Below are 10,333 nucleotides of genomic sequence, written 5' to 3' on the forward strand. Positions count from 1 at the left end.
TTATGTCAGTATTGCTGAGCAATTGAAATAAATATTTTAGTGTGTGCTGTAGATGTCAGGCCTGTTATGCATATTGCTGCACTGTCCGTAACAGTGGCATCACTGTTTGTTTGCATATATTGGACTACAGTAGTGTACGTATTAATTTTGTGCTGTGTTTCTTGCTTTTTATCATGGGTAATCCTAACAGTGAAAATGCGGGTCCTCTGCCACCTGATGTCAGTGTATCAACAGACCCGATGATGATGGTGGCCAAAATGAGGCACAGTCAGGGGGTGAACAGGTTGAACCTGACACCGAGATTGACATACACCCACACCCTGCAATTCCAGACACAACCAACAATCCTACATCTACCCATTCCAGTGACCCCATATATACTGGACAGGTCGAGGGTGAGGCTATTGATCAAGGAAGTATGGCTACTGCAGCTCTGATGTCTTTTGAGTCTGTCTGGCCATAGCTAAAGTGTGGGTGAGGGCCACATTGGGTGCTCAGAGGGGGCCTGCTGCCCTTCCTCCACCTGGTGCAGGTGTCTCTTCCCGTGCCATTCAACATATGTTTATGGCCATCATAGAGGCCCAGGTACATTTCCATAGGTGTTCCAGACAAATTCTCAGGGTTGTAGATGTGGCACTGGCTGACATGTGTGACTGCCTCCACTGTGTTGCTGATTCCATGGATCAGGTGAATAATACAGAACAAGCAGTGTGTGTCATAGTATGTGCATCATCTGTGATGGAAAGTCTGCTGAGAGGGGAACGGCATCCTCATGACCATAGGTCAGGCACATCATCTGCTGTCAGCCAACGTGGCTGTGCCTGATCACTCTCACAGTGGCATTCCTTCCACTGCACCAGTGTGTGTAATGATAACACCCAGACGTGGTAGGCCATGGGGTCACGGTCCTAGGTGTCCCTGTGAAGGAAGCTTATCCAGAAGGCATCGGTCATGTTCAGGAAGCAGCAGTGCATCTGACCGTGGGCATGGATATGCTAGTACAACTCCTGGCAGAGCCAGTACTTGTGTTCGGGAAAGACAACAATGAACTGCCACCTCTACCATGCATGGCTCACACCTATCTGACATACCAAGATGTAGAGCCAGCACAGAGCTCGGCTGTGTCCATGCAGACTCGCACACTAATTCCACGTGGATGACCTCTACAGACACTCACACAAAAGTTACATGGTTCAGCCATGCAGCTTAGAACTCATTTTGTTTCACTGGCCATTTGTGGTTTTATCCAGATGTTTGCCTGCTTCTCTGTCTTACTCACACACACTCATTCATCTTTTGCGTCACACTAGGCATCCTGCTCCCCCAACACAACACCCTGTGCAAGTGATAACTATGCCACATCCTGTTTTTCTACCTTTTGGATTCGGGGATACATAAGCTTTGTGTCTGATGCTCAGAATGTATAGCTGACTTAAAGTGCTTAGTATATCTGCATTTGTGGTGTTAAACTGCTAATGTCACCTTTAACTTATATTGGTCTTGGAAAGTTACACAACTGACAGCATCAAAATTTCTCAACCTTATTGTGACTCATCTTGTGAGGGTTGTTAAGTCAGAAACTGCAATGTGTATCATTACTTTCTAACTTCTCACTTTAATGAATTTCCATTACAAATGTATGGTGCTAAATTGGGCCATGCAGTGACCATCACTTTTAAGGGGTATGACTGTGTGAATCTTTGATGCCTGAGGCATTCTACTTAATAATGAAAACATACAAGTCACACAAGTCTCTGTTACATGTTATGATCATTACTGTACCAATCTCCCACCTTTTACTTGTTTACAATACCAATTAGTGTGATACAAGGACATGCCACTCATATTATTACACAACACATTCCAGGTTCTAGACATACCTTTTAAATGCAATAGTTGACATGACTGTAGTTCAGAGCTGAATGTGTCTGATGCAAGCAATGCACAGCCAATATTTAGCAAGGTAGTGGTTGCACGAGTTGCCTGGCATCAGTGGTACTATATGTATGTGAGTAGGAGGAAGGTTCTAGGCACATAGGTGGTGAGTGTGCTATGGTGTTCTCTTGGGCCAATGCAAGGGCATACTGAGCACTCCTACGTCTGCCTACAACCACAACAGCCGGAGGTTCCCCCTCTGACTCTCCATCTGCCTGTGGCTGTGGTGACCGTGGCAATGCTGATGGGATGTGTGCCCCTTCCGCCTGCTGATCCTGCTGAAGCCGTTTCCTCAGGATTATGATGAGTAGCATGGCACATACTTTGAATATTTCTGTACTTGTCCGTAGACTGTATATCAGGACCCCCCAGATGTATCCAACACCAGAACAGTGACTTCAGCACCCCAAACACGCACACTATAATAATTTCTGGTTTGAGCGTGTGCCTCATTATGGCATTCTTTCATGGGTGTGTGCGCATTTCTGATGGGTCAGCCACAGTTCCAGTGTATAGCCTGCATCCCCAGTAAATCACCCTGTGGGATATCCCCCTAGCAAACATCTGGTACAATTGGAAGATGTGATATGTCAGTTGTGCTAACTGCCAGGGTTGCCAGGATACACGTTCAAAATGATTCCCCTGGCATTACAAACAACCTGGCAGTTGATAGAGTGGTAGCCCTTTCTGTTAATGTAGAGCTTACCCTGTTTCCAGGGTGATGCCTTCATTTCTATATGTGTGCAAATTATGGAACACACTAATTCAGGGTAGTGTGCCACACGGTAGAGCTCCTACAATTTTCTGGTCCTCTCCTCAAAATTACGGGGAAAATGTATGTTGTCACTGGCATGTTGGAGCATAGCATTCAGGAACTGGTGGAGGATCCAGGATGCTGATGCCTGTGACAGCCCCCAGCATGTCCCCTATTGGTCTCTGAAAGGTACCTGTAGCTAGGATACATACCTTTGTCTTCACTGGCATGGTTCCCCTTGGATGGCTCTGCTCAGAGGTGAGGACTGCAGAGGTCGCAGAGTTCCTGTACTGTCTCCCTGCCCCCCCCACCTATAGAGCTCTACAATTTCATCATGTAGGTTATGATAAGTTAAACAGGGCCTGAAAACTCTTCTCCTTCTTAGCCTAGGCCTATTAGCAGCAGCAACAGTATTGGCTTTAACCTGTAGCACATACAAATAAATTAAAGCAGCAGCATACCCCAACATTCTGTCCATGTAGACTCCTTTCTGTGCTTGTTTTCACAGGAAAAACAGCACAGAATCTACATGGATGCTTTATATCTTGTTAAATAGCTCCACCACACTGAATTGGTTGATTAGCATGCAATTCAGTTACTTATGCTGTAATTAGCATGCTTCAGTGCTTACCTTGTTTGCATGGGGATGCGTGCCTCTACAAGGTGTTTATTGAATCTAAAATTGTCTGCTCCGGTGTGCACATCGCACCACAACATGCACACAGTGAAAAACTACTATGTAGGCTTTATTGAATTCTGGGGAATATCACTTTATTAATTTAAGGAATTTGTATGAATTTTTCAGGATAAGAGCCCTGAACAGTCAGCTACATACTGCATAATCCATGGTCTAACAGCAGTTAAGGAAAACAGAGAGCAGAATCACAAAATATGTCCAAGCCTTTCAGGGAAAGTAAAAAGTGTTTTGGTTATAACGTACATATACAAAATATTACTTTTTTTCTGAGAGAACGTATATATATATTTTTTTCATTTCATAATGACAAACTAACAGTGTGACAGACTGTGGAGTTCATCAGCCTGAAAAATGAAAGCTGTATTTTTTTTTTTTTTTTTGGTAAATGAACAGTAAAAACTACTCTGGTACCAAACAGTGCAGGTCCAAATCTCTGAAACCATACATACTGTGACATAATTCTAAGAATAATATGCCATATCTCTCAGTTACAGACAACCTTATCTTCATGCAATGTACTTTCTTGTACGAGTCGAAATTGGTGGGTACAGGCCAGTAACAATTTAGTGACAAAAACTTCCCTAGTCAGGAGAACTATATAGGAGATTGACTTTTGATGTAAAGCCAACATAGAAAAGAGGTTTACCCGATCATTACTATATTCTTAATACTGAGTAGTCATGTACAACATCTCTAATAGAAATGGAGAAAAATGTCACACTGTGATGGTGAAAGCTTACGAATCCCTATATTTAGTATCTACATACAAAAAACCATATTTCTGGTTCCTTTTAGATTTTATTACAAAGCTCTCAGGCAGTAACAAGAGAGTGTTCATTACAAAGAGGACTTAAGATAGCTTATTCATAAGGATCTCAGTATAGCTCAACATCAAATATGACTCACCACTTCAGTGGTTTAAGACCATGATATTTTAACAATAACATGTTGCAAGAATCTGGTGAAACAGATAGGAATTTAACTTTATATAATCATAAATCACTAAAAATGTATTCAAGACCATTACTATTATTATACATTATTATACATAGGGACACTGAGCAGAGGTTAAATGTAAGACCTCCAAGGGAAACAGAGTATAATAAAAAAATGACTGATTGTGATATTGAAGCCATATGAACCCCTGTTTCTATTACCTATACATAAAATGTGATATCTCAGGTCTTCTTTGAGATTTAATTAAGAATTTTTAGGCAGTAACAACTGAGTATTCAGCTACAAAACACAGCTACCATTAGAGAGTTCAGTGTACTACTGTGTTGAATTTTAACCTAATGCTACAAGTACAAAAATCTGGACTAATATACAAGATTTTTACTTCTGGTGTAATAAGAACTTGACACAGATTGAGCAGAGACTAAATGGCTCCTCTAATGGAAACCAGACAATAAAAGCATAACCTTAAAAGACCTTTCACAAATTTAATGTCATGCCAAAGCTGTAATTTAGAATAACCAAGCTGCCTATATCTAGGGTAAAATGAAAAAGTGAGAACTATTCCAGTGCTGGTTGCACAGAGGTTTTAGCCATGAGTGAAACATAATGCAGTGACTATTTGCTACCTGCAAAGATGGCAGTGAACAGCTAAAGCAAAGACACCCATTTTTGGAGAAGTTAACAACGTGAATTCTACATGTAAGAGTATACTGCAAAGCAGGCCAGAGAGTCAAACCACACATAAAGCAGTGTGACTTCACAGCATGCCAGCTGTATGCACAAAAACACAGACACACACAATCCTGTGCTCAGGTGCAGAATGAGAATTGTAAATTTATCCAGTAACAGATGGAGGAACAATGGGTTGGTGGTAGGGGGCTGAAGGTCGAAATGACACAAAGTAATACCACTATTTTTTTCATTATTTTTGGTCCTCTTATCCTATCTTATCCTCTACTTCTGTCTTAGATCATTAAGTAATATGGTTATACTCTATCCACCCCCTTTTACAGATATATCATCATACTGGGAAAGGGTTGGTACCTCACTCAGGTGGTGAAGTTATTCTATGTTCCATAAGAAAGCCAGCATGCAAGGCAACACAAAATAAAACACATGTACCCTCCTCCTTACTAGCTGCCATCCGGTTGCATTTTGGTTGCATCATACTCTGCCCCATCATCCACCACTATGAGGTAGTCATTAACATTGGTAATCCCCCCACCACTTTTTGAGAAAGATCATTGTCTGTTGGTCAATAACTATTTCCCAGCCAGTTCCCGCTTTATCTGCTATTTGAAACTAGATCACCTACAGAATAAGAATGGCTCAAAACCTAAATGCTAATGGTGCTTGACATCGTTATGCCCAAATCTGAAAGAACCGATACCTGGTATGTGAAAAGCTACATAACAGAAATGACGTTTCTGGTACCCTATATGCAAGAACAGAAAGTGTGCTCAATACGACAATTTCACACAATATAGCTTTTGATACTGATGTTTAGATATGGGTGTCCTAGTTTTGCATGGGGGGGGGGGGCAGTCAGGACTATGGTTCACAAGTATGAAGAAGTAAGCATTTCAGAATAAGAAAGATGCACTTTCAAGATGAAATTAGCTCAGACGCTACAATTATGGTTGCCTTAACTGTAACAGATTGCTTTACTGGGCGTAGAGGACTTAGCATTTTCTACAATTAAAACATCCAGTGTTGTATTAGTCAGGCCTAGTGTTTGTGGAATCTGTTGAAGTGGTGTATTTAAGGCATTTTACAAGGAAGTGCACAATGTCTATACAACTGATGTATCCAAAATGATTCCCTGTGACAATGTCTACCAATTCTGAAATGAATGCTATAGCACCCAGAAACAGGATTCAGAAACAGACTTGATAAACATGAATCTTTCTGTGAGCTGTAATTACAAATTTATTGGCTCCTTTCACTTGCATCAGATCAATATGGGATGACCCAGGCTGATAAGGGGCACTTTGAAGTACTTTAAAAGACATCTGATCAGTTTAGCTTGCATATTGAAGCTTTTTAGCATTACTTCTCTACTTAAGCAACTGACCTTTGTAAGGAGCACCAAAGAAATTCCTGGCCACAGTGACATACAGTACATGGTGTGAGGCATCATGGGACAAAAACCTTCTTTCAACATAGTATCCAAAAAAATTCTCCTAGGAATGACTGGAAGAGTTGAAGAACATTCCAAACTCTGAAGACTGTCTTCTGCTACCTATAAAGAAAAATATTACAAAAGACACAAACTAAACAGGTTTATATGGCCAACACCAATTTCACAAAGCAAACATATCTAACACCACTTACTTCCACTTTCGAATATCCCATTAGTAGTATAATTATTGGCAGATTTATCAGGAGGGGCTGACAGAAACAACTGGTGTCAGAGCCTTGGACTAAAACTAAATGCTAAGAAATGCATAATAATATCCTTTGGGAAGTCATCCATCCCTGGTAACCATCATATTGACAACACACCCCTTAGAGTTGACCCAGTAGTTAGGGACTTAGGAGCACACATAGACAATAATCAAGCCTTTGAACATCACATGTCTACAGTGGTGAGGAAATCATTCTATGTTGCGCAACATATAAACAAAGATATGGGATCTAAGTCCAAGGAAGTCAGTGTTCTACTGTAATCAGCATTCATCAGACCTATCACTGAGCACAATGTCCCCCCTTTTGTATGTAACTAACCAGGCATATCCAACAATTGGAATGCCCACAAAGGTTCCTCACTAAAAGAAAATAGGGCATACGTAATATGCCCTGTGCAGACCATATCAAGGCCCTATCCCTGTATTCTGTCTCCTACAGCCTTTTGAGGGGAGATCTATGCCTGGCATACAGGGCATTGTCAGACCTCACTCTGATGGACCTCCTGCATATCCACAAAACAAACAGCACCAGAATTACATGTTCTAAAGACTTAAACCTTGCCTGTGATATAAACAGGACCTGCTGGAAAGATAGGTATGTATCCTAGAGACTACCCACCTATGGAACAGGCTCCGCATACATGTGAAGCAGAGTTCCTTACTAACCCAATTCAAGTGCAACTTGGACAACTGGATGGGAAATCAGAAATTCATTCCTGGTTTGGCACCTATGTCTCCAATGGACAGAGGTAATCTGTAAATGGTTCATCTCCCAAGCCCATGTTTACACTTATCAAGGGTATCAGAACTTGTCAGAGGTTTGAGATGCATGGCTAGGCTTAAAAAGGCCCCTGTGGTCGTTAGCCTAGTAAACACCTATGAACTATCAACCTGTACTGGCATTTAGTCACCAGTATTTTTGCCCTCGTCAAAAATGTTATTCAAAATTAGAATTTAGGAGAGCCCCTGCATTTACTTTATTTATATGCTAGATTTCAACTATGAAGGCTTATCATAATGAGCTGTTCTGTACTACACAAGCGCAGCACGTCATTCTCACCTGAATATCTGGATCAGTAAAGGTGAAAACGAATGAACTGCCGGATGATGTGGATGATGTATCTATTTCACCTAATAGGAAAAAAAAGTTTGAATGCAGTCTGTAAACTAGGCAGAAATAACAGGAAATGGTAAAACAGCAATTCTGATTGTGTTTACACCTTTCTTACCTAAGCCCTATAAGTAAGTTATGCATACAAAACATCAGCAAAAAGCATATCTATTTTCTTCTTTCATACTTATTTTACTTCTTTACAATTTTTTTTGTTTGTTAACTAGGTTAGTCATACTGGCAGTCCATTTACAGAAGGGACCATAGGTAAAAATATCCCAAAGAAAATAAAACCCTAAATTTTACAGCAGTTAAAGCATACTATTCACAGACGAAAATGAAAATGCTGCAGTCAATTCCTAAAGGCATGACTATGACATGGTTTGACTAACATCATGTTCACTACAAGAGATGACTGGGGAGGTGGGGGGGTGAAAGCAATGTAGCCAATATTTTGTCACCCTTTTCTCACCCAGAAAGGGAAGGGCAGACATATTATTTACCATAGCACACAAGAGGTTGCCTGCCTAAAGAAGAACAGGATACAGGACTTGGTGCACAATATGTACAGTACTTACCAAGCAGAGTGTGTAAGGTAGCCAGAGCTGGGCACTGGGCTGGCACTGCAAGGGCCCATGTCAACCACTGAAGAAGAATGGATACCGTGTAAAATTAAGAAAAGTCCTCATAGCTGTCTATAAATGTCTCATGAGACCAGCTCATGCCTAAAAGGGATAAAAAAGTAAGATAAAGCTACAGGAGGACTGATAGCACGCAATGGGGGAGGGGGTAACAGACTACATCAACACTAACTGAAATATACATTTATTTTGTTAGTATGATGTAACTGCCATGTATAACCAATAAGTGGTGAAGTTAAATGACTATAATGTGTTAAGATATCTGTTTTAGCCTTTAAACTGGAATTTTCTGTTAACACATTTTTCTTTTTGTTTCACCAGATGTTCATGCAGTTGAATTAATAATAAAGACATCTCATATCTACATAATATCAAGGCCCTGTCACTATACTCTGTATCCTATAGACTGTTAAGAGGTGATCTGTGTCCAGCATACAAGGCATCCTCTGACCAAATACTGATGGATTTACTACAAATCAATAAGTCAATTGGCATAAGAAATACTTATTACAGGGATCTAAACGTCTACTGCAACACCAACAGAAAGGTTTAGAGACTGGTATTTCTTGCAGAGGATACAGCTGTTCCGGATTATCTAAAACTCCACAGACTTCATTTTCAATACACATGCCATGGACAATGAATAATTTAAACCCCATGGTCCAGTGGTATGTGTTCTTAGTTGCCACTGCTGCTCCCTGATTTCTAGTTTAAGCTTCCAGTGTCCTCCCTTCATATCTTGTAAGATGGCAGCTATTATAAAACATTCATTTGTCTCTCCCATTCATTTGTAAGCCTCCATAAGGTGTTACACTGATCCTTTTTCTAAATGTTATGGAAATGCTCATAAATTCTATCTTTAAATGCTCTCTCTATCTTACCTATAAAGAAATAGAGGCAATTCCTATATAGAATGTTTATAACAACTGTGGCAAGTCCCACAACACAGTAAGGGATGAAAACGCTTAGCTGGTTGTTGACAATAAAACTGAGAATTTTACATTTACTGAATGTAATGAACCACCAACCAAAAGGGAATTAAAACTAATAGGTTATTTTACATTTATTCTGTTGGTCTGTTCATCAATGAAGCGTTATGAACAGTACTAGTTTGGTTGGAATTTAAGTGACTATTTTACATCACATGGTGGTTCTGAGATCAGGAAGGTTTTGTGGTTTGGTTTCGTGTTTTGGTTATTGGTGTAATCGGAAATTCATCCCTGGTCTGGTGCCTATGTCTCTGATATACAGAGGCAGACAAAAAAAAACACTGTATATAAATCAAATTTGTGGGCTGCATTTTGGTTGCAGGGCTAGGCTTGTAATGGTCCAAGTGGTCATTAACTTAGTATACACCTATGATTCTTCTCAGTCAGGCTAAAGAGAGACTGCAAAACAAGATACCACCCCTCCCAATGCATAAGTATTACAAAGGACAACCTCCATGGTGGAACAAAAAAGTAGCACATTTTGCTCAGATATTATATACACCTGCTTCCCTTCTGCTAAAACATAAGTACCTACTTTTTTGTTAGTTTTTTTTTTTTTTTAGAAAGATACAATAAATGTCTGCCAACCTTTTCACAAAAATTTCACCGATATTTGCTCCAGCCAGAATTATTTTTGCTTTTATTTGGTGCGTGATGGCTTGAACCAAGTCTAGGTTTAAACCAGGATGTGAATTAAAGAAGTTGTATACATTTAGGTGTTGAGAAGACAGTACTGTATTTTTAAATTAAACAAAATGCGCAAGACAAAAAACACATTACACCATCAACTGTCCATTAATTCTCAAGGCTGACTCCATTATCTGTACATTCATTTATTTTA

At 40.1% G+C, this 10,333-nt stretch overlaps 1 protein-coding gene across 1 annotated transcript in view; it reads right to left on the bottom strand.

Moving 5' to 3' along the window:
- HPS1 (HPS1 biogenesis of lysosomal organelles complex 3 subunit 1) overlaps nucleotides 1-10,333 on the bottom strand; it is a 946,304-nt gene that overhangs the window by 287,266 nt on the left and 648,705 nt on the right. The window contains exons 13-14 of the mRNA XM_044056829.1: nucleotides 7,812-7,848; nucleotides 6,418-6,585 (exon numbers count right to left, since the gene is read on the bottom strand). Coding sequence (XP_043912764.1) covers nucleotides 6,418-6,585; nucleotides 7,812-7,848 — 205 coding nt within the window. The remainder of the gene's footprint in view (nucleotides 1-6,417; nucleotides 6,586-7,811; nucleotides 7,849-10,333) is intronic.

Source organism: Protopterus annectens, chromosome 14.part0 (assembly GCF_019279795.1).
Source record: "Protopterus annectens isolate FY-2018-M chromosome 14.part0, PAN1.0, whole genome shotgun sequence".
NCBI classification, from domain to species: Eukaryota; Metazoa; Chordata; order Ceratodontiformes; family Protopteridae; genus Protopterus; species Protopterus annectens.